This window comes from Microcebus murinus, chromosome 2, assembly GCF_040939455.1.
Source record: "Microcebus murinus isolate Inina chromosome 2, M.murinus_Inina_mat1.0, whole genome shotgun sequence".
NCBI classification, from domain to species: Eukaryota; Metazoa; Chordata; class Mammalia; order Primates; family Cheirogaleidae; genus Microcebus; species Microcebus murinus.
In genome coordinates this window covers 397,501-420,926 of record NC_134105.1, presented here as the reverse complement: position 1 = coordinate 420,926, position 23,426 = coordinate 397,501, and the positions used below count along the sequence as shown (strand labels likewise).

The following is a 23,426-nucleotide window of genomic DNA, read 5'->3' as shown; positions in this document are numbered from 1 at the left end:
CACAGACCCCTGGCACCGAAGCCCACCCGGTTACATGTGTGTGCATAACAAGACACACAGACCCCTGGCACCAAAGCCCACCCGGTTACGTGTGCGCGCGTAATCTTCCTGGAAAGCTCTGTGCGAGCGAACGAGCCTCTGCCTCGCGGGTCCGCAGGGCGCGGAGGGCGGGCGCTCGGGAAGGGGCGGCGGGGCCGGCGCCGAGCGCCGCGGCGAGGGTGGCCAGCGGAGAGCTCACAGCCGGGCGCCGAGGGGCCGTCCCGCCCGTCACGTCCAGGAAACGTGCAGAACTTCCCCAGCGAAACGAGCCGACCCAACCCCGCCCCATGGGAGGCCCAGGCCGCTCGCGACGGAAGACCCTCTTCTCTATGGCACACACTGCGGCTCGCTAGCGGCCGGGCGTGTTCTCTATGGCCTCTTCCGGCGCAGAACGGAAGTGATACGCTGCGCCCCGGAAGCGCCCGGGGAGGGTGGCTGTGGGCGGCTGCAGCGCGATGGCGGCGGCGGCCGTGTCGGAGGCTTGGCCGGAGCTGGAGCTGGCGGAGCGGGAGCGGCGGCGGGAGCTGCTGCTGACCGGGCCCGGGCTGGAGGAGCGGGTGCGGGCGGCCGGCGGGCGGCTGCCGCCGCGGCTCTTCACCCTGCCGCTGCTGCACTACCTGGAAGTGAGCGGCTGCGGGAGCTTGCGCGCGCCGGGGCCGGGCCTGGCACAGGGCCTGCCGCAGCTGCACAGCCTGGTGCTCCGGTGCAACGCGCTGGGCCCCGGCCTGAGCCCGGAGCTCGGGCCGCTGCCCGCCCTGCGGGTGCTCGACCTGTCGGGCAACGCGCTGGAGGCGCTGCCGCCGGGCCAGGGCCTGGGCCCTGCCGAGCCGCCGGGCCTCCCGCAGCTGCAGAGCCTCAACCTCAGCGGCAACCGGCTACGCGAGCTGCCCGCCGACCTGGCGCGCTGCGCCCCGCGCCTGCAGAGCCTCAACCTCACCGGCAATTGCCTGGACTCCTTCCCTGCCGCGTTCTTCAGCCCCGGCGCGCTGCCCCTGCTCAGCGAACTGGCGGCTGCTGACAACTGCCTGCGAGAGCTCAGCCCCGACATTGCCCACCTGGCCTCGCTTAAGGTCAGCGGGGGCTGCCCGGGCAGGGTGGGATGGGGCTTGCAGTAGCCCCGGAGAGGGAACCCCTTTCGGGGCTGAGCTATCCCCGGTGACGCCCTGGGCCTGGGGAATTCTTGTTGTGCCAGAAGGAGCCAGCTCTAGTGGCATCATCTCTAGGAGGTCGTCCCCAACTCCCCCTCCACCTGACCAGAGTCACACACTCGGTGATCTCTGAACTGCCACCGCAATTGCATTTGCACCTGGACTTCCACACTTGCCACGCCAGTTCATCACTGTTAGCAAACTGGGCATGCCCCTCAGATCTTTAGCGGTTCCCTCTTGTCCCTGAAAGAAGCCCACTTGGCCCTTCTTGGGAAAACTTTCTGAATAGGTCGCAGACTTGAAGCTGCCCCAGCCTCTGCTGCTTTCCAGGCCTGATGTGACGTGCCTGGGGCCGGTGGAGGCAAGAACACCCCACTGGCTGGGGTTTCATGTAGTAATGAGGCTTCACCCCAGTGGAGCTCTCAGGCCTATTGACCTGAATCCCTTAGGGCAGCCAGAAGTCTCCAGAGCTGGCGGGTGCACACAGCTGTGGACAGCCTGCTGCACGGGGACCTCTCACCTGGCCTTCATGTGGCTCTCAGGCAGCCATGCCATGCTGTTGAGCTGGCGGCCCCAGCTGGTTCCACCCTGCTGCTGTATAGCCCAGACTTGTTGTGACACGCTGGAGTCAGGGCTCTGAGAGAGGGTGGGGAGCGTGCTGGCTGGGGAAACTGGGGACGATACAGCTCGTGATGTTCTGCCAGGCCACCCAGATTCCCGTGGCAGCCAGGCCCTGCCTTGTGCCTGGCAGGATGGGAGGGAGGCCTGAGCTGAGGCCCCTCCACCCGCTGCAACCCATCCTGCCTGGAAGGCACAAAGTGGTGACAGTTCTGCTGGGTTTGTCTGAGCCACCAGCCTTTCTCCGATCCTGCAGGGCACTGTTCCCTCTTTTACACTGATCCTGTTTGGCTTTCACGGCATCCCCTTTCTTCCTCTCTGCTGTCCCTTTGGGGGCTCTGAGCAGCCTGATTGCTTGAGGCAGAAGCTCCCACAGATTCCTCTCTGGTCTCCTCCACTTGGGGCTTGACAGTCCCGCCACGCTTATCCTCGTACCAGCCCAAGCAGATGGAGTCTTCTGAGTCACTGGAGCCCCCGACTCCTCTCTGTTCAGAATTAAATCCAACCCCCACCCCCGCCTCTCTCCTCCATCCCAGTGTGACCAGCACTTGCTGGCCACACAGACTGAGTGTCAGCGCTGAATTCAGGGTGGCCCATGCAATGTTGCCTTGTCTTGGGGCTCTCACAGAGGGTCTGGGGTTAGCATAGCCCAGCAGGGCCATCGGCAGCTTCCCAGTAGCCCCAGAGGAATGTGGGAAAGAAGCGTGTGATCCTGTGCCTAACTTGGGCTGAGGCTGCTGCTGGGACAGTTGCCTGGGCACCAGATCAGGAAACGGGGAGCCGGGCCACCCCTGGCAGAGGGGACGGTAGGGAGGCTGCTGCTACTGCTGTTGTGAGCAGCCCTCCTGCCCTGCCCAGGCTCGAAGGACGCCCTGTGAATGCGGACGGTGCTGCTCTGCTGTCCGTGTCATCTGGGATGCCAGCTGCACGTTTTGTTGCCTCTGATCTGTGACAGTGACAGGAAGCACTTTCTCATGGGCCAAGGGGCTTCCTGGGTGGCCCAGGCCCTCTCCTGGGTGAGAGAAAGGGGTTCCCATCCCCAGTGAAGCCAAGTCATGTTTTCTTTCCCACGTGACACGTGAGAGCTACGCGCATTTGCTGGTGACCTCGAGCCTCGGTGTGAGAAAGAGTGATGCTGTTTGGAGATATTGCTGTATTTCTTCTTTTAATTAATAGCTTGTTTAATTTTTTAAAAAATCTTAGCACTGTTTTGGGATCCTGTTGCCCACCTGAAGCAGTACTGACTTGCTCCTGGAGTGAGCTCACGTTTTATAACCAGACATCCCTTTCCCTTGCCACCTCTCTTTCTCTAACCTAACGACTGGTCCAAATGTCGCTGTGGTACCCAACTTGTAATCAAACTACAGGCGTGAGGTGTGTGAGTCAGAAAGAGGCTTCACAGAGGTTGTGGTCATGTTGCTGACTCCTTCCCATTGGAGGAGCTCCCTGGACAGTGACGTCCTTGCGGGGTCCAGAGTTGGGGGAAGTCACAGATGCACGGTGTCACAGCCTTGGGGTCTCTTCCCGGAGTCCAGGTCGTCTGAGGAGTCCTTGGTTTCTCTTCATAGACGCTGGACCTCTCCAATAACCAGTTAAGCGAAATCCCGGCCGAGCTTGCCGACTGCCCCAAGCTCAAGGAAATCAACTTCCGGGGGAACAAGCTCCGAGACAAGCGGCTGGAGAAGATGCTCGGCGACTGCCAGACCCGGTCCATCCTGGAGTACCTGCGGGCCGGACGCCGCGGCTGTGGGAAGGGCCGGGGCCGCGAAGGCGCGGAGAAGGACGAGAGCCGCAGGAAGAGGCGGGAGAGGAAGCCCAGGCGGGACGGCGGTGAGGGGGCTGAGCCGGACACGGGAGATGTAGGTCGGCTGCTGCTCAGGGTCCTGCACGTCTCTGAAAACCCGGCGCCCCTGACGGTCAGGGTGAGCCCTGAGGTCAGGGACGTGCGGCCCTACATCGTAGGGGCCATCGTGCGGGGCATGGACCTGCAGCCCGGAAACGCACTCAAGCGGTTCCTCGCCGCACAGGTGGGTGCATGGGATGCTCAGGGGGTGAGGGTGTGGCCAGCGGGATGCCTCCGGCCAGCACGTCCGAGGGAGAGGCCTAGGGTGCGGGGCTCAGCAGGGTGTCCGCGTGCCTCAGTTTCCTCACTTTGAAAACCGGAACAGAGGGGTGTCGGTGAGGAAGGCTCAAGGGAGGATCCGCCCTGCTGGCCCAGGAGGCCTCATGGCCCGTCCTAAGTCCACAGCAGGGGCTTGGGGAAGCGGGTGAGCCGGCCATCGACAGCACCCTCCGCCCTCTGCTCCTCCAGGGACATTGTTCATAGTTCATCCTCGTTACTGCATACAGCTTTATTACCGCTGAAAGTTGGCACTGCTTAAGTCCGCTGATACTTTGGTAGATTTCCAGAGGTCTGCAAATAAATATACATTTGGTTTTAGATAGCATTCAAATCATCAACTTTTGCCAGCACATTCTTACGTGAATTGTTTAGTTTTTGTTTAGGTTTTGGCCAGACTGCCTTCCCAGTCTGTTCTGTTTCTGTCACGCCTGCCCAGCTTTTCACAGAGGTGAAAAGAAAGGGTGGGGGGAGCCCCAGTGTTCCCGGGAGGCAGCCCGGCCTCGTGGAAGCCCCGTGTTGCTGTCCTCGGAGCCCTTGCAGTTTGGGGAGGAATCAAACAGGGTTTTAGAACTTAAAAACCAGCATTTTGGGAAAAAAACATGCTAAGGTGATTTTTCATTTTAAAATCTTATATTTATTCAGTGCTAAATTTTAGTTCAAGATGGGCTCTTTGAAATCTCAATTATTGTGTTTTAGAATTAGAGAAATTCTGCTGTTAAACAGATAAGATAGCTTTCTGATGACAATTCCACAAAAAACTTGTTTGGCCAGGAGTCAGGGAAAGAGCTGTTTTGTAAAGGCAGGTGACAAGGTTGGTGATGTGGAGAGGCCTGAGGATCGGGAGGGTCCCCCGCCATGCAGGCCTGGGTGAGGGTCTAATGCAGACTCCTGGCCATGGTTCAGGGCAAACGAAAGCTTTGCTTGTCTTTGCTTTTGTGTTTTAGACCAAGCTCCACGAAGATCTGTGTGAGAAGCGGACAGCGGCCACCATGGCAACCCACGACCTCCACACGGTCAAAGGGCCCCTGCTGTACGGAGCCCGGCCGCCGCAGGACCTCAAGGTGCCACAGCGCTTGCCGTGGTGTCTCTCCAGAGACGCATATTCTGGTGGCCGAGCCAAGCATTTTAAAGTAGACTCTGACACTGCTGCTAGCAAAGCCGAGGAAGGAGATAATAAAACAGGCCACATCTGCAGTTACTTTTGAAAGCAATTGCATGACTCTTCGGAATAGCCAGCAAAGCAGGCGGTCATTTGAAAGGGGTTTCCTTCGTTTGTGCACTAACTTTTAACCAAAAATTTTCGTTTATATCCCACTTGCAAAACCCCTAATGTGGCGTTGACCTTAGCGTGAGTTGCTGTGTCGCGATGCCGTTCTTGGGTGTTGAATTCTGCACAGTGCACCGCATCCCTGGGTGGTGGGGGGTCCCCTGCCAGCCTGTCTCTACTGAGATCAGACAGATCTTTGGAAACCCAGTTACGCATCAGCCGGCTGGTTTAGGCTTAAGCTCGGCTTCAGAAGTATGCGAGTGTTTGGACGGCAGATCCCCACCCGACCTCTGAAGACAGCCTGCATATGGCTTCTTGTCATGTGGTCACGTGGGGTGAGGCGGTCAGCCCCTCCCTGTCGTAGAGATGGACGAGAGGGTTAGGGTTAGGACCGGCGGGCTCCGTGCCTGTGGTCCTAGGGGAGTCTGTGGGTTTCTGCCCGATAGATCGTCCCCTTGGGGCGGAGGGAAGCCAAGGCCAAGGAGCTGGTGCGGCAGCTGCAGCTGGAGGCGGAGGAGCAGCGGAAGCAGAAGAAGCGGCAGAGCGTCTCGGGCCTGCACAGGTCGGTCTGTGCAGACTCGGGCTTCGGAACGTCGTTCTCTGAAGCCCGTTGAACGTGCGCCCTTGACGTTACACTTAATGTGTCTAAAGAACTTCCCGTGTGTGCAGCACATCCATTAGGTGTGTTGTTGACAGTCATGCCTTTGATTTATGTTTCTTCCCACACAGGTACCTTCACTTGCTGGATGGAAAAGAAAATTTCCCTTGTCTTGTGGACGCGGACGGCGACGTGATCTCGTTCCCGCCCATAACAAACAGCGAGAAGACAAAGGTGGGGCGGTGCGCTTGAGCGCGCTGTGTCTTCCGGGCTGTTCTGTGCAGAGTGAAAACGAGTGTTTGCTCTATCAGCGGTCCCACTGTGGAGTGCGGTGGGAAACGCAGGCCGCCCGCAGGGCGGGCCCTGGCTCCTCGGAGCACGCGTCACCGTGCCTGGTCTGTGCTTCGCGGTAGCTGGGGGTGGTCGGGCGCTTGGCGTCCCAGTTTGTATCTCTCCTTAGGAAAGGGGCAGTCTTGGCTTCTACGAGACTGTTTTATAAGATTTTTCTCCAGGATAAATGTTGCAGTTGCTGTTGTCTACTTTCAGTAACTTTATTTTCTGAAATCTCTCATTTTTTTTAAGATTAAGAAAACAACTTCTGATTTGTTCCTGGAAGTGACAAGTGCCACGAGCCTGCAGATCTGTAAAGATGTCATGGACGCCCTCATTCTGGTGAGCGAGCCCCGCGTCTCCTGGCACTCGGCGGTCTGCTCCGCGTCTTCCCGCCGGGCTGCGCGGCCGGGCCGCCTCCTGCCTGTGGCACCAGGTTACACATGTCTTCCCTGGGTCACCTCTCCTCCCTAGGTTAAAAAAGATATTTTCCTTTACAGAAAATGGCAGAAATGAACAAATTTACTTTGGAAAATAAAGAGGAAGGAGCACTCTCAGATACCGAAGCTGACGCAGTTTCTGGACAGCCTTCGGGTCCCAGAACAAACCCAGCTGCCGGGAAGGACGGGCAGTCGCTGCTGGTGGTGGAGCAGGTCCGGGTGGTGGACCTGGAGGGGGGCCTGAGGGTCGTGTACCCCTCCAAGGCCGACCTGGCCACCGCCGCCCCCCACGTGACCGTCGTCCGCTGACGGCCAGGACGCGCTCTGCCCAGCAGCTCCCTGTGTGTCTCGCCCGTTTCACAGAGGTCTCTACGTGGTGACATCATCCTCGTTTTCACCTCCGTGTTCTTTGAGATGTATGTATGTGTTCTTTGTTCTGTTTTTCCAGATGACTCTGTCGTGAGTGATGCTATGTTGTCATTACGGCACCAAACCGATCTTACCGTTTTTCACTAAATTATCTAAACATCGGAATTAACTGTTCAAAATGTTCTGAATCATGTAGACACACAGCAAATAACTCCACTTCAGGAAAAAACACTGTACAGTCGTGCGCCGCATAGCAATGTTTTGGTCCGTGATGGTGGTGGAGCCTGCTGTGTAGACAGACCTGACAGGTGGCCCTCGATGCTGACACTGCAGACCAAGTGTGGGACTCGGCTGACAGTCAGTCATGGTGCTGGGGCATTTGGTTTTCCATATGAAAAAACATAGATAAATAAAAAGACATGCCGTCTGGTTTGTGTAAGTACACGGTATGGTGTTCACACAACACTGAACATTTCTGAGGGCATTTCCACACTCAGCGACGCACGACTGTAATCGATTTGAGTATCCGGTTACAAATTGGGAAGCTGACTGCCGTGTACTTTCTTGAACTGCACAATCATTTTTCTATGATGTAGCATCTGTTTAAATCATATTGTGCCCGTTTGGAGCTTGGAAATGTGCAAGGACATTGTGTTTTCAAGCTTGCAGTGATCATAATCTTTCTACAAAAACAGGTTTTTTTAATGTGACTTTAGAGTTGGCAGAATTACTTTTCTTAGAAGTGCTGTCGGAGTGCTGCAGCGGGGGTAGAGACGCTTCCAACCCTCCGGCAGGCGGCCCCCGGGTCTGGAGGCTGCAGCAGGACTTGGCCTGGTGCTGTGGGGCCGCGCAGAGGTGGGGGCTGCCGGGAGGTTCATCCTTTGCGCAGTAGCACCCGTGACAGACAGAACCCCCCCCCCCCAGGTGGACGTGCAGGTTCAACCGGCTCTGTTGGTTGGTAAGTAGTTGTCAGCCAGCCGAGGGACAATGGCAGTGACCAGAGGACATGTAGGTTTTCAAGCCAAAAATCATAGTGAGCACATGCCAAAGGAGTGGTTCTTCAGCATTTTATATTCTAGACGTTTCCAGTTTTGTGTGTCTCCGGTCATGGACCATCTGTGTCTTTGCATGTCTCGTGCATGTGCCGGAGCACACGCACACACCCTCCCTGGAGGCAGAGTGCGCCTGGGTCCTGAGGACCCGGCCAGCCCCAGAGGAGGTGGCTTTCACTGCCCCATTGCCTTACAACCTGGCTGCCGCGTGCGAAACTGCCTGTCCTGCTGTTGTTTGTTAATGACACCGTTTGTCTCCTGTTCAGTGGTTTTTGACCTAAAAGGATAATTTCTGTGTTCTGTAGAAATGACCGATGATTTTTTGGAGCATTTGCAAGAGCCCAGACCAGAGAGGCCTGGGGTTTCAGGCGGTGGGCAAACTGACAGTGCTCGGTGCTTTGTCCATAGCCTGTACGACACAGGCTGGGCCGCCTCGAGACCCCGCCCTGTCGCCAGGTCACCACCAGGCCTTCCGTCAGTCCCGCTGGGGGGCTGCTGAGCTCCGCGCCTGGCCAGCTACGGCAGACGCCAGCTTTGCTGTCTCTGTGTTGTTGCCCCCAAACCCACCCCATGTCTGCATGTGTTGGTGGCCCCGGCTTGTCATTTCCTGACGCTCTGTTGAGCAGTCAAGGCTGGAGGCTGAGGCAGCATTCCCAGGCCAGGACTCTGCCTGAGCTCAGCACCTGGGGGCCACGGATAGTCGCTCCGGGGGTCGCCCTTCTCTGCATGGCCCAGTACAGCACGGGACGGTGAGAGGCCCTCTTGGCACCCGGGGACTGAGGGCTCAGCGCCTCATTGCAACAGATACCACCTCACTGATGACAAGCCACCAGCTCCTGCCATGCTCGTTCCTGATGCGGCGGTTATGTGTTTGATTTTGGAGACATATTTAACTTGCAGCAGAAACCGCTTTGAGGTTCTTTTTCTTGCCCATCTGACTGCTAATAAAAACATTTCATAACATCTCAGCTCCTTGGCCAGTGGTCCTTCCCCACCAGTATGTCCCGAGGTCCCTGCTGGCAGCGTCATAAAAGTCCACTCTAGCCCAGTGGCGGTTTACAAGTGGGGAAGCTGAGGGCAGTACTGCCCAGTGCGCCAGCCCAGATCTTGCCAGCAGGACTCGAGGGGCACCTCACTGCTGTCACAGAAGCCCGTGTCCTCGCCTGCCCCTGCCTGCGGCACAGGGGACACTCGCCTGGTGGCACATGCAGAGAAGCCCGGGCACCCAGCCTGCCCCGCAGATCCTCCTGGGAGGAGAGGCCGGGTGGCCACTTGGCAGGGTCCTGTCCCATCTGCTCCCAAGCCCAGGACTTGTGACGGTGTCCAGCCCCAGCATACAGCTCCAGGGGTGGGTCGGAGCCACTGCCGCCACCCTGGCCATTCCAGGCTCTGGATGGGGCCTGAGGTCACTTGAGGCAGCTTGAGTGGAGCTGTGGGCAACCTGTGTGCCTAGCCAATGAGCCTTCCCGCCAGGGGCTGGTAGGGGAGTCCCCGGCTGAACACGCCGGGCATCTGCCAGGGGTGGGCCCAGGGTGCGCTGGCCGAGTCTGGGGCAGACCCCCGTGTCAGCCTCTGCCTTCTGCTGCAGCACCACTGACCAGGTGGGGAGGAGCCTGTGCGAGGACACATGGGTGTCACCTGCGAGTGCCACACCAGCTGGAGAAACTCCCAGGTCACGTCCCCTCCTTCCAGGCTAGGCCAGGCACCCCTCCTCCCTCTGTCCTGTGCCCTCACTGGGCTCCTGGCCGGAGCCCCCCAGGCCTTGGAGAGGCCCAGCCCTGGACCTCCAGAGCCCACTGGAGGCCATGCAGCCTCTGTCACATGTTCACAGCCCCAGGGAAGGCCTCCAGCTGCCCTCCCGGGCCTCAACGCAGGGGTGGGCAGTGGCCCAGAGACTGCCCTGACCCGCAGCGGGCTCCCAACGACGCACCATCACTTGGAGACCCCAGCCCAGGACTGCCCCTCAGCGTCCCAGCCAGGGCCTTGGGGCAGTGGACAGCGGGCCTCTGGCCCCGGGCAGACCTCAGGTGGGCCTGCTCTCCCTAAAGGTGGGTGGGATGGGGAGTCTCTGCTGCCAGCCCACCCTGGCCAAGCCCCTCCGTTTACTTGACCGGCGCAGCGAGGAGCACTGGGAGGGCTCCTGGCCTGGGGGTGAGTGTAGCCTCAGCCTCCTGACGACGATCTCACCCCGCAGCCTCCCTTCTCCGTGCCGTGAGGACACTGGCTGCCCATGTCTCCCACCCCTACCCTGGGGTGAGGAACACTTCCCTAAAGGGGTGTTTCTGGCCAGGGTCTGCAGGGCCCGAGGCAGACTTTGGGGTAGGCGAGGGCCAAGTGTGCGGCCCAGGGGAGCATCTGCTGAGAGCGCGGAGGCTGGGACAGGTGGCCAGGGAGAGGGACTGGAGGCTCAGGGGTGGCCAGCACGGGTGGCCCCAGAGTGGGAACAGGTCCAGCCACATCTTGGCCCTCAGGCCTGCCCCTGTCCTCACCAGAAGGCCCAGCCAGGAGGGGGCAGGTTCCAAGGCTGAGTGCCAGACAGGGGTCCTGCCCAGGAGGAACAAGGCCATCCCATAGGCCTACGAGAGTCACATGGGGCCACACCTGGCCGAAGTTCATCCAGCGGACGTTTAATGATGCCTCTGCCCAGGCTCAGGCCTGCTGACAGAGCAGAGGCAGACCAGGGTCCTCCCTGGCAGTGGCGGCCCCCGGGGGGACACAGCCAAGCCAGCGAGGTGGGCAGCCCGGAAGCAAGGGCCAAGGCCCCCTCCCGGCTCTGTGCAGGAAGCACCTTCCAGGGCTGCTCTCAGTCCCCAGGGGAAGGGTGGGTGGGGACCCAGCCCCCGCTGGAGCCATCCTTGCACAACCGGGAGTGAGAAGGGCCTGGACAGCTCTGCACAGGCCGCACACGGAGGAAAACGGGGAAGGACCCCGCCCTGGGGGCCATCAGGGAGGTGGGCTTGGGGTGTCTGCAGAGGGCACCCCTCATCCCAGCCTCGACAAAGGAAAGGCCTGGGCCCTGGGCTTGGACAGGTCGGCCACCTGCTGTGGCCAGGGCCTTGGGCCTCAGGGCCTGGCCTGGGCATGTCCTGCAACTTCTGCTGAAGCTGGGACCAGCTCTCCCAGCCACGTGTGCCTTTGAGGGGTGGTGGTACGTGCTAGGGTTTGTCTCTCGGTCCTTTAACCACTTCAGCATGGCGCTCACCGGCCGCGACACCTCGCCCACAGCCGGCACTCACAGTCCGCACCGTAGTCTGTGCTGTGCATTGACGACGCATCGGTTTTGCTCTTGTGTGATCAGGAAAGCTTTAAAGCACTGAAAGCTTCTTTTACTTTACAGTCAGCTTTACTTGTCATGTAAATCAGAATAGGTAACATATACATATATGTTTTCATTAGGTTATTTTTAAATGTTCACAATTTTATTTTGATAAATGAAAAATTAGAAAAGTCCCATCACGGCTGTCGGCTAAAGTCGACGCTCGGCTGCGCGCGGTCCTCTGTGGCTGTCGACGATAGTTGACGCTGGCACCGAAGTGGTTAAAGGACTTGTGTGCTGCGAGGTGTGTGCACCCCCGTGTTGGGCCTGTGACAGCCGTGCCCCTGGTGTCCTCATGAGCCTGGCTGCCAGCGCATGTGCCTGTGCACTGTCTGCCTCCGGGCCCACGTATATGAGAGGGGTCTGTGTATACGGGGGTCTTTGTCACCGGGGCGTGTTCATATGGGGCATCTGTATATTTGGGGGTCTTTATGTGACAGTCTGTGTATATGGGGGGGTCTGTGTTATGGAGTATGTGTATATAGGGGGGTCCGCGTATACAGGGTGTCCCTCCAAGCCTGTGCCCTAAAGCGTGGGCAGCCAGCCCTGAGTGCGCACAAGGGCCACCCTCATTTGCACTTGTGCACGTAGTAGCCGGTGACGTAGCCCAGGATGAAGATGACCCAGAAGAGGACCACTCCGCCCAGCACCTTCATGGTGACCCCCAGCTTGCCGCTACACAGCTTCCGAGAGATCCTAGGGGGAGAACCACCTGGAGGTGAGCCCCAGGTCAGGGTGCAGGAGGGTCCCCCTGAGTGGACTGCGGGGGGGTTGGGCTGGGTCAGGGGGAGGGTGGGTCCCGGGGCAAGTGGGCCCCAGTGCAGGTGGTCCTGAGGGCAGGCAGCCAGCAGGGTCTGGAGGAGGGCCCTGGGCAGTCAGCCCGGATGCAGCAGAGGGCTGGGCACCGTGGCCAGATGAGGCGGGCAGCAGGGACAAGGCAGGTGTCTACACAGGGAGTGACCAGCCTGCTGGGGCCAGCAGGGCTCCTCCTCCCAGGCCCCCTCACCTCTGGCAGCACGAGGGCTCCTCGGTGCTGGACACGGCCGCCATGCTGACTTGGTCCTGGCTGCTGTCATCCCACCTGCTGTAGTGGACGCTGCTCTCTGGGGGCTGCATGCTGCAGGGCTGCGGCGGGAGGGGCGGAAGCCTTCACGGGTGGGGAGACTGAGGCAGGCGTCGAGGCTCTGACTTTGCTGCAAAGCACAGGGTCAGCCTGGGGATGGGGAGGGGGTCCTCACTGCATAGTATCATCTGACCTAGTGGGTAACCTAGCTGCAGAGTGCTTAAGCAGTTGCCCAGGGCCGCACCAGCAAGACAAGGAAGGCCAAGGAGGAATTCCGACCCAGCTAGGCTGAGAAGTGGCCCAGCCCTGACCTCAGGAATGTGAGGCCTCCTGTTGGCTGCCCCTCCCCCTCCCCCAAGGCCACCCCTCCCCTCAGGGCCTTCCTCCCCCCCCTTCCTTTATCAGAGGAGGCCTCACAGCTGGTGCCACCCTCAGTGAGCCCAGGCTGCGGGCAGCCCTGATAAGTTCCTCCTCGACCCTGCCAGGTGAGGCCCCAGCACTGCCCCCACTGGCCCCTGGGCAGGCTGGCAAGGAGAGGGATGGGCAGGGCCCGGTGGGAGACCTGGGGATGGCGGCTGGCACGGCCAGGCCAGACCAGACCGCTCTCTGTCTAGGGAGGAGGCCCCGGCTGGCCCCGCTGGCCCGGCAACCCAGCAGCTGTGTCCTCAGCCTGTGCAGTGTGGCCCCTCCCCCCACCACCGCCTGGTGTCCCCGGGGCTTGGGGGTCACACTGTGCTAAGTGCTGGGCCCATCAGGGGTAGGAAGGCAGTGGGACCCGGTGGGTGCCGGGTGCAGGAGGGGAGCCAGCTCCCTGCTGGGCTCCAACCCCCTGGTCACCGTGCCAGGCACCCCAAGTGCCTGGAGAGGCAGAGGAGTCGGGACTGAAGTGGGGACTCGCAGAGCAGAGCAGTAACACGGCTGTCACGTGTCCCACTGCTGGCTGCCCGCAGGCCCGTGCCGGGTGCTCCACACGGAGCCTCCCGTTGGCCCTGGACCTGTGTTGGGGCCCCCACCCAGGCTGTGGGGTTGGGGTTGGATCTCCCGTCTGCTGGGCCCCCAGTGTCCCCTCACAGCATCTGGCCCCAGCTGTGCGGGTGCTCGGGCAGGCAGCTGCAGACTCCCCCCACCCCACCCCACCCCGCCCGGCGGCGGGGAAGAGTGACCTTTCTCCCAGGTAATCCTGCACACACAGGCTTAAAGGCAGGTGGGCTACTGACCTGCAAGAAGCCAACCCCGAAACTCCTGGCACGGCACGCTGTGCTTGCCCTCCCCAAAGCCGGGCAAGCAGGGGGAGAAGGGAGGTGTCCCAGAGCCACAAGGCCTGGCTTCAGGGGGGCGCCCTCCTGCTGTCCCTCAGGCGGGGGAGGGGGAGCCAGGAGTTAAGGTTGTGCTTTCCCAGCGTGTTGAGGAGTCGGCTATTGGCCAACCCGCGGCTATTGGCCAACCCGCGGTCAGCTGCCTACCAGAGGTTCCCCTCCCTGCTGGTGGGCAGAATCCAGTCTTGTCCCGGCAGCAATACGCCAGCCCCAGGAGACAGCTATGACCCAGGCTAAATACCCTCAGGCCCTGCCTTCCCAAGGCACCCACCCAGCTGTGGGCAAAGGGCCTGAGTACAACAGGGGGACGGGGGAGTTTTTGCTTCCATGAAAGAAACTGTAGCCACCTCCTTGCTGCCTTGACATGATGGCTGGAGCTGCAGCAGCCGCCTTGCTACCCGGACATCCAAGCAACATCAGCCCTGATAACGCCGGATCTCCAAATCCAACCAGCAACTGCCCACCTATGGGCTTCTCCATGTGAACCCCATGTCAACCCCAATTTGTCCAAGCCCAGAGTAGCGAGTTCCTGTTACTCGATGACTGACGTAGAATATGTGGCTCTCAAGTCATCCTGGTGGACAAAGCCACCAAAGCTAGTGGGGTGCCCAGAACTGGGCTCTCGAGGGCTTCCCTCACTCACTGGCTCAGTCATCTGCCCAAGGACACATGGCAGGCACAGGTGTGGCAGGGGGAGCCTGTCAGGGAAGCCCTCCAAGCCCTGGGAGCCTCGGGGGGGGGGGGGGGGGTCCCAGCACCTCCTAGGGGTGTGAGCCCGGAAGTTCTTGGCACACAGTGGCTCACACGCAGCCCCCTTCGCCCACAGCGCCTCCGAGCGCCCCACACTTACAAGGGAGATTCCCGCGTGGGGGCTGAAGCCTCCGGGCCGGGGCGCGGTCAGGGCCTGGCCAGCGGACCTCGCCTCCTCCCAGCAGGGCAGGTCGGGCTCTGAGGTGCGGCAGAGGCCTCAAGCCTTAACATTTTTTAAAAAAAAAAAAGGTGGAGAGGACAGCGGCCCCGCCAGGGTCCGGGAAGGGAAAGTGGCCCCGCGGCTGTCCCGGGCGCTCGCCAGGAGCTGGGCGGGCAGCTGTGGGCCTGGCGGCGCCTCTGCGGGCGGCCGGGGGCGGCCTGGGGGCCCGCGGGCCAGAGCCTGCGCCCAGGCCCACCGCCCCCGCCGGCCGGCCGCACCGGGACGCTTCGGAGAACCCCGCACGGCTCACCTGCGCCCGCGCCCCCCGCCGCTGCGCAGACGCGTCTCGGGGCCGGCCGGGGGCGGGGCAGGGCGGGGCTAACCCGGGGGCGGGGCCGTGCGGAGAGCAGTCGGCCGGGGAGGGGCTAAGACGGGGGCGGGGCTAACCTGGGGGCGGGGCCCGTGCGGAGAGCAGTCGGCGGGGCCGGGGCCAGTGGGCGCGAGGCTCCCCGGCCCCCGACTCAGCGGGTCCCGGAGTGTTGCGGGGTCCCGGCCGGCGAGGCTACCGGAGGATCCGCCGTTCCTGGTCTGCACCCCGGACGCGCAGAGGCTCAGCGGGGCCCCCGCCCCTCTGCCCGGAGCGCGGGGACCGGGCACCCAGACGCGGGGACCATCCTCCTGGGGGCTCCGAGGGCGCAGGCGGGAGGGGCGCGGCGCCTGCGAGTGGCCCACGCTGGCGCCCGTTGCTGCGGGAAGGGCGCGTGCACACGTGGGGTGAGGAGCGGGAAGGTGCGGGGCGGATTCCTTCCTTAGCAGGCAGTTGCGTGCCGGGACCCCGCAGTGTGCAACGTGGACACCGGGGAAACGTCGGTGACCAGACACAAGTCTCCGCACAGGCTTCCCTTCCAGGAGCAGATGGGTCGGAACCCGTCTTCCAAGTGGGCCCCCCAGCCAGAGCGCCCCAGCCAGCAGCCCCCACGGCGGGAGGGGGGGTCCAGACCCCTCCCAGCGGGCAGGAGTGGGGACAGTGTCCCGTCTAAGCTGAGCTGGGATGAGCACCCTGTCTCTGGCCTCCTGCAGCGGGTGCCTCCCCCAGTGACAGGGGTGTGGATGTAACCCAAGGCTGCAGAAGATGGTTAGCCCCTATGTGGGTCCTAGTTGAGAAAAAGGTGAGACGGTGCCAACGAACGCCAAGGTTTAATTCTGAGTCAGAGAGCAGGACACGGTCAGGGACGGCTGTTCCCAGCTGGGTCCAGGCCTCTGCGGGGCTGACCACATCCAGGGAGCCTGGCTGGGCCTACTTGGGGGCCCCCTTCTTGGTCTTGCCGGGCAAGGAGGTGTCGGACTGGTGCAGGGGAAGCACTCTGACCCCTTTCTGCTTCAGCTGGTTGTAGTAGTCAGTTCTCTCCGTGATGATCCTCTGGACAAGAAGCACAGCCGTCACGGTGATCGTCCCAAGTCCCCACTGGGGCATCCAGGCTGGCTGCCCGGGACGCCACCCCTTCCTCCCCAGGAGGGCTCCCTGTAGCAGTGGTGTGCTGGGAAACAGCTACAACTGGCTCTCGGGGGAGGGAAGCAAAACAGCTCTGCTTTGTGGCATTTGCAGATTTCTGTGGTCTAAATGTCTGTCACTCCACCCAGACATGGAGTCACAGAACTCCAGGTGGGAGGAGACACTTCGCTCCCAGGGGCAGTGCTGAGTGCATGTCACTTGTCACTGCTCCTGGCATTGTAAGCCCCACCCAGTCACTGTCACTCCACCCAGACATGGAGTCACAGAACTCCAGGTGGGAGGAGACACTTCGCTCCCAGGGGCAGTGCTGAGTGCATGTCACTTGTCACTGCTCCTGGCACTGTAAGCCCCACCCCCAGACTCCTGGACACCTTTGAGGTCTGCAGACCTGTCCCTCAAGTCCCTTCTGTCCTGTGCAGAGGAAGGTTGACCCATCCCTCTCCAGTGTCCTCCGAGGTTGCTGTTTCATGTCAGGCAGCAGCAGGAAGGCAAAGGCGTTCTTCCCTGGCTCCCCCATCTCCCTCCTCTCCTCTCCCGCTCCACCCCTCCCCAGACAGCAGTGACAAGGCCAGAGACCTCCCCCACTGTTACAGCCCTGCAGGGCATCCTGGCCAGGCCCAGCCCACTCCACAGGGGCCAGAAGCAGCCCCAGGGAAACGTGGGTGCTGGGGGGTCACAGGTGCACGCTGGCGTCCTTAGCCACCCTCCCCCAAAAGGGAGTGTGGGACTTGGGAACAGAGGCAGCTGCGGTGAGAAGTGACTGTATTCGGGCTCGGCCCCACAGAGAGCTCTGGGTCCCAGGACACCTGCAGGAGGCATGCTCCCCGGTTACAGAGGGGAGCATCTAGGGCAGAGGGGAGCATCTAGGGCCGAGAGAAAAGAGGGGCCCACAGCTTTGCTGCCCAAGGGTGTGGGTGGTGACCCACTCCTGCCCAGTGACCTCAAAGCCTGCATTATCCCCTACAGCGTCCTGACTCTGGAAGCCTCTGCCTGGGCACCCGTGGTCAGGGAGGAGGCTGAGGCCGAGAAGGGAGGGTCTGTGCCGGGCCCTGGCTCAGCAGGGGACGATTCCAGCAGAGGGGCCAGGCTCCTGCTGTGGGAGAACCTCCGAGAACGGAGCAGGTGTCCCCTCCCCAGGGCATTCAGAAAGGGCACTGCTGGTCACTTTTGCTGAGAGCAGCCCAGGCTGGCCAGTTCTGTGCGTGCTCAGGGACGATCTGGTCCCTCTGCCTGAGCAGAGAGAAAGGATGGTCCTGGCGGTCCCGGTGAAAGGGAGACGCGGGCAGGATGAGCGCGGGGTCCCCTGAATCCAACCCAGGCCTCCCCACCCGTCTCCGGCTGCAGATCTCTGGGCTCTGGCCTCCAGGGTGGGGGCAGCTAGCCGGGGAGGTACCTGCAGGGCTTCCAGGATGTCATTGTCCGAGATCTCGTTGTTCGAGGCCTTGACCCCAGGGCTGCTGTAGGTGGCCTGGATGATCTTGTTCCTCAGTCTCTCAAGCTGTGAGCAAGGGTAGGACACGGTCACCTGCCTTTGCCAGAGAGCAGCACCTGGTGCCTGGGCTGCACCCTCCCACCCCCTCCTGGCGTTTTGCAGGCCAAGAAGGCACCGCTCACCCTCACTTGTCAGGGCGTTGGGGTCAGAGAGGTCAGTATGGTCTGCCTGAGAGCGAGAAGGTATCCGATCAAAACCCAGACCCAGGGTGGCCTAGCACCAAAGCCCACAGACTTCCTACCTCACAACTGTTTTTTTGGTTTTTGTTTTAATTGGAAAAGTAAGTCCTGCACGTAATTCAGCAACAACAAAACAATGCACATGCTCACACGACCCCGGGACCGTCCCCACTTCCCAGAGGAGCTTCGGTGGAGGGGACTGTCCTTTGAGCTCCATCTGCCCCTTGCGTTTGGCATTCAACAGGCGTCTTGGCGGCCCCTCCTCCTTTGCTTGCTGACCAGGAGGCTGCGGTGCTGTGGGCGTCAGCGTCTAACTGGCCCTGTGGACAGGCCTTAGGTTTTCTGGTCTTTGCGCCATAAACATCGCTGTAGGCGTGTGGCTGCAGCCCACCTCCCCAGAGGCATGCTAATCACGCCTCCCAGGAAACTGCAGAGGAAACCCCTCCAACCTGTGCCCCAGGAGCCTCAGACAGGGTCCCCCAAGTTACAGCAACAGGCCTGGCCCCAGCTCCTCAGCCCTCAACGTCCAGAAACCCTGACGATTTCGGAGGCGCCAAGTGCGAGCCAGGCCGTGAGGCTGGGCAACGCCCCCGAGACGCGAGCACGTCTGGTTTGTCTCTTGGCACGGGTGGAAGTGGCAGCAGGAAAGTCACAAGCCCCTGGGCCCCCGAGTAAGGAGCAGGGTCCCTTCCTTCTCTCCAGCAGTCGTTGGCTGCCCCCTCTGTGCCGAGCACTGTGCCAGGTGCTGGAGGCGCCACGGGGACGAGGGGCTTAGTCCCTGTACCGGGGCCTCGCCCTGCCTGGCGGTCACCTGGGGTGTCCAGTCTCGATTCCCCACTCCTGCGGGGGCCTTACGCATCAGTCCCGGCACTGTGTCCTGCGGGAGCCCTCAGAATTCTCCCCAAGCAACGTGGCTTGGCAACAAAATGACACTCACAAGGCATTTGCGCTGGGACTGCTGTTGAGTTAGAAACAGTGTCATAAGAGATGCGGGTGCAGGGGCCTCAGTGACGCTCTCTGACCCAGCCAGACAGAAGGAGGCCGGTTTAAACAGGAGAGAGGACACAGGCCAGTGACGGTTGGCGTCCCCGGTGGGGGCGGGTGGGAAGGGAAATGTCATTTCAAAAGCCGCACACGTGTGAGCTTCACCCTTGCTTCCTCTCGGATTCTAAATCAAGGTGGGCTCTTTCCTGACTCTCCCCTGGCCGGCGCGGGTCCCTCCTGAGCAGGTGGCCCCGGGCTGCCCCTGTGCCTGGGCCACACCTCCTGTGGCAGTGACGGCCACTGGGTGCGAGCCCAGCAGCCCCTCTGAGCCGTCTGGGGCCTCAGGTGGGTGTGGGTCCTCTCCTGCTTGTCTGTGGAGTGAGCACGAAAGCAATAGCTGCTCGCAGTCTTGTGGGAAGGGTTGACTTTACTGCCAATCAAGCGCCTGTCAGTCAAGCCCCTAGCCACACTCCACAGTCATAAATGGGGGTCCCGGGGTGCCCTCGCCCCCTGCCACCAGGCTGTCCAAATCCTTTCACCCCTGCCCTTTAGCAGAGCGCAGCCTGGGCCCCACACGGCGGCCCCCGCCCATAGGGCTCCCTCCTGCCACTGCCGATGAGTGAGGTTTCGGGTGCTTTGCTGCAGCCTCACTGCCTCCCCGCCCACGTTGCTTGAGCGTCACGTCCACTGCATGCGGGTGCTGGGAGCCGGACCACCTGGGGGAGGGCCGGGCAAGGGCCTGGCGCGTACCCTGGACTGGGCGCTCTCCAGGGCCACGCGGGCCTGCTGCTCCGCCTGCCCGATCGCCTCCTTCTTGCTCTGCAGCTCCTCCTGCAGCTGCCTCCACCTCTGCAGGTGGTTCTGGTCCTGCTCCACCTGGGCCTGCAGCTCGCTGGTCTTGGCGTCCAGCTCGGAGATGACTTGGTCCCGCTTGCTGAGCATGTCTTCCAGCTCCGACAGGCGCTGGGGAGAGCCGGGGGCGACTCTCACTGGGGTCCTCCAGCCGAGGACGGACCCGGCCACCACCGCAGAGAGCCCTCCGCGCGGACCAGACCGTGGCCCGGGGCTTGCCCAGTGGGGTGCAGCCGGGGCTGAGGGGGGCCGACACTGAAGACTGCTCCAGCCCCGCCTCACCCAGCTGACCCTCACGCCCCGCCCAGGCCATCACCTGCCGGAGGAGAAAGTTGTCCTTCTCAATGGACCCCATCATCTCCTGGTGTTTCTTGTCCTCTCGGAGGTTGGAGAACTGGAAGGCAGACAGAGGGGCGGGCTCAGGGCACTCCCAGGTTGCCATAGCAGACTGGACACTGGCCTGTAACTTCGCTCCCTCCCGAGACCGCCCTAAAATGACAGCGGCGGGATTTCTGTTGAAGACCAGAGACGAGAGAAGAAAGAGCACTGAGAACAGTTGGGAGGTCAGAAGCAGAGGCCCAGTGGCATCTGGCGTTGCACATCCAAGAACCCTGAGCCCCAAGCCGGCGGTCGGGGAGGCTTCAGAGGAGCCCGGTTCACGCTGGAGTCCCCGAGAGCCTCAGAAGTGGGCGGTGCTGGGTTCTCCCAAACGTGGGGCTACAGTGCGGGCAGCGGCGGGGTGTTGATTCAGAAGCTAAGGGCCCCAGGCTCCTCCCGGACCTTGAGCTGCGGGGCACCGGCCCTTTCCCACCCTGGCAGGGACCGGATGTCAGGAGACGCCGCCCACGTGAGGGTGGAGACGCGGGGCTGTGCGTGGACGCTCCCAGAGCCCCAGCAACAAGGGCTTGGCCCTCCAGGCAAGAAATGCCTCCAGTTTCCTAGATTTCAGGGGAGTCTGACCAAACCAAAGAAAGACCTAAAAATACTCTCCATCCAACTGCCCAGACGCACCACTCGGCCACCGAGCGCTCGGAGATCCCAGTCAGCTGGAGCAAAGTTCTCGGGCAGACGACGGAGACCAAAAGGAAACTTATAAAAAGGAACTCTCGGGAAAGAAGTTCAAAGCTGGGACTGTCACGGGCGCTGTCATCCAGGGACGAGAGGGTCCCGCAATGGCGAAACAGCAAGAGGGCGCTCCGGAAAAGGAGAGAAAGAGGGGAACGTTCAGAGAACAGAAGGGAGATCTTGCACATTTAAAATAACGCAAAAAAGTTACAACTCAAGAGGAGGGGTGCCGATGAAGTAAAGGAATCCTCTAGAAAGCAGGTCCAGACGACGAGGAGAGGAAAGGTGGGAGGGAACAGGAAAGAAGAAAGGATCCGATCAGGAGGCCCAACAGCCAAACGACCGGAGGGCCAGGAGACTCCTCGAAAACAGAGGAAATAAAAACATCGCAAGGAAAAGGAAGACCCCAGAGCCGAAGGATGGCAGTTTCCAGACGGCCACTGAGTGCCCAGCCCAGCGGGGGGAAGGTCACCCTCAATAGGGCCGGACGCTGTGAGGTTTGAGAACACCTGACTCAGCCAGGCCGGGCGCGGTGGCTCACGCCTGTAATCCTAGCACTCTGGGAGGCCGAGGCGGGCGGATTGCTCGAGGTTGGGAGTTCGAAACCATCCTGAGCGAGACCCTGTCTCTACTAAAAATAGAAAGAAATTAATTGACCAACTAAAAATATATATACAAAAAATTAGCCGGGCATGGTGGCGCATGCCTGTAGTCCCAGCTACTTGGGAGGCTGAGGCAGGAGGATCGCTTGAGCCCAGGAGTTTGAGGTTGCTGTGAGCTAGGCTGACGCCACGGCACTCACTGTAGCCCAGGGCAACAAAAGTGAGACTCTGTCTCAAAAAAAAAAAAAAAAAAAAAAAAAGAACCGGGTCGTAGGAAAGAGCAAGGATCCGGGTGACCTTGGACTTCCCACCAGCGACCCTGAAGCTAGAAGACAACGGAGCAAGACAAGGCCTTGGTAATGCAGAAGGAAGACGCTATCCGCACTGGAATGGGAAACCCAGCCCAAGTTCTATGAATGTGCAGGATGAGGACATTTGCCGGCATGTCCTGTCCCCAAAACTTCACCCCCGTCCACCCTTTCTCCAAAGACCACTGGAGGACGTGCTCCACCAAAAACAAGGGAGAAAGAGGAAGATCTGGGTTGCAGCAGCCTCGAAATCGTGGCGCAGGAATCTCCACACTGTTTCACAAGACGTTTGTGCCGTTTGCGCGTGTGTGCTGTAAACGACTGTCCCCGCGACGCCCGTGCAAAACAGGCTCCCACTGACGTTGTGACAGAATGACACTGGGAGGAGGGCGGATGGGAGGGTCCCCTGTGTGTGTGCTGGGCAGGGGAGGAAAGAGGGAAACATCAGATGATGTGAAGATAGAGAAAAACCCAAAATGGGCATGGTGCGCAGCGCTACTTAGCAATAGGGAGAGGGCTTCCTAAAGAACCTGCTAGAAGAGTTGAAAGCAATTGCCTTGGGCGAGGGGCAAATGAGAGGGAGCAGGCTCAGAGGCTTCTGTTTTTCCTAACAAGCCTCGTGGAACTATTCGTGCATGAATAACTGTGATAAACATAAAAATGCTCAACAGAACAGCAAGACCGGGCTCAGAGGTGTAGCAGCCTCTCCGAGCGCGGAGGGGGCTCTGGGCCCTCGGGCATGCTTGAGACGGGGGAGGGGGGCACAGTGCCTGGGGGTCAGAGGGCGTGTGAGCTGTGGCTGGCCCCCGGGGCACCCCAGCTCTGCGACCCTCCCCGAGGGAGGCCAGCAGCGTTGCCAGGCGCACAGCCACCTTCTCTGTCATGGCTTGTAACTGGTGCTTCCGCTCTCGAAGCTCCTTCTGCAGCGTCTGGTTCTCCGTGCCCATCCTTCGCAGCTGGGATTCTTGGATGTCTACTTGGCGCTGCAGAGACGCGATCGTTCCTGAGCGGGCCCCGTGGGCAAGGAGGCGGCAAGGCACGAGGGAGGGCGCCGTGAGCAGCGGGGAGCGAGGCCGGGTGACCTGCGCCCCAGGCCCCGCTGCCCAGCAGGGGTTGGGCAGCCCCACTCCTGCGCCAGGCCCCACCGGCCCCACCTCCGCCCAGGAGTGGCAGGCGAGGCCTAGCGCCCCCCAGGACGGCGCCCTACCTGTGGCAAGGGAGTATCTGGTCCTGATGACCTCCAGCTCGAACTGGAACTCCAGAATCACCTGCTCGTACTCCTCCAGCTGGGCCATCAGCTCTTCCTCGAACGTGTCGCTCAGGGAGTAAGTCTTTCTCTGGACGTCGTCCTCCTCGTCCTCCAGCAGCTCCCTTTTCTCCTCCTCTTCCGCCTCCTCTTCCACCGCATCCAAAACCACCATCTTGCCCACACTACTCTTTGTCCTGGCGTCCTCCGACCCCACCAGCTCCCTGGGCGGACCCTCCTCCTCCTCTTCCTCGATACTGCCCTGCTCCGGCTGCTTGCCCGTCTCCGCCACCACGCGCTCGTCCTGCATCTGGGAGGGGAAGGCGGGCTGGGCAGGCTGGAGGGTGGCTGAGGGCCACCCCGGGTCAGGGCTGCAGGTGGGGACACCCCTGGCCTGAGCCTCCTCAGCACCGCCCCGGGCAGCCTGTGGGCCCAGCACACCTGCGCCCTGCTCCCCGCGGCCTTCACCTGCTTGCTGCCTGCCGGCTCCGGCTCCCTGGCTTTATGGAGGGCCCTCAGGATGCTCAGCCTGCTCCCCTTCAGCGGAACCTCCGAGCGCTCCTGCAAGAGCCCGTGCAAACACTCAGTGTTCCAGCC

The 23,426-nt window shown here is 61.3% G+C and overlaps 3 protein-coding genes across 6 annotated transcripts in view; 1 reads left to right on the top strand and 2 right to left on the bottom strand.

Moving 5' to 3' along the window:
* Positions 1-444: 444 nt before the first annotated feature.
* Positions 445-8,951, top strand: LRRC47 (leucine rich repeat containing 47). Its single transcript, XM_012775778.2, has 7 exons — positions 445-1,109; positions 3,374-3,832; positions 4,872-4,988; positions 5,641-5,756; positions 5,924-6,026; positions 6,375-6,464; positions 6,623-8,951. Exons 1-7 carry the CDS (start codon positions 495-497, stop codon positions 6,869-6,871), a joined length of 1,749 nt encoding a protein of 582 aa, XP_012631232.1. The 5' UTR covers positions 445-494; the 3' UTR covers positions 6,872-8,951.
* A 2,353-nt stretch (positions 8,952-11,304) lies between these two features.
* Positions 11,305-14,946, bottom strand: SMIM1 (small integral membrane protein 1 (Vel blood group)). Of its 4 annotated transcripts, XM_075993364.1 has the most exons (4): positions 14,899-14,935; positions 14,529-14,651; positions 12,306-12,492; positions 11,305-11,995 (listed from the first exon to the last, which is right to left on the bottom strand). In XM_075993364.1, exons 3-4 carry the CDS (start codon positions 12,413-12,415, stop codon positions 11,869-11,871), a joined length of 237 nt encoding a protein of 78 aa, XP_075849479.1. In that variant the 5' UTR covers positions 12,416-12,492; positions 14,529-14,651; positions 14,899-14,935; the 3' UTR covers positions 11,305-11,868. The 4 variants fall into 4 exon arrangements, with proteins under 4 accessions (XP_075849479.1, XP_020136827.2, XP_012631234.2 ...); XM_020281238.2 differs by lacking the exon at positions 14,529-14,651 and having other exon boundaries at positions 14,899-14,946; XM_012775780.3 differs by lacking the exon at positions 14,899-14,935 and having other exon boundaries at positions 12,306-12,512; positions 14,529-14,892.
* Positions 14,947-15,885: 939 nt separating this feature from the next.
* LOC105877362 (coiled-coil domain-containing protein 27) overlaps positions 15,886-23,426 on the bottom strand; it is a 13,104-nt gene continuing 5,563 nt past the window's right edge. The window contains exons 3-9 of the mRNA XM_076010475.1: positions 23,298-23,390; positions 22,791-23,139; positions 22,456-22,586; positions 19,925-20,002; positions 19,507-19,719; positions 17,495-17,599; positions 15,886-16,008 (exon numbers count right to left, since the gene is read on the bottom strand). Coding sequence (XP_075866590.1) covers positions 15,886-16,008; positions 17,495-17,599; positions 19,507-19,719; positions 19,925-20,002; positions 22,456-22,586; positions 22,791-23,139; positions 23,298-23,390 — 1,092 coding nt within the window. The remainder of the gene's footprint in view (positions 16,009-17,494; positions 17,600-19,506; positions 19,720-19,924; positions 20,003-22,455; positions 22,587-22,790; positions 23,140-23,297; positions 23,391-23,426) is intronic.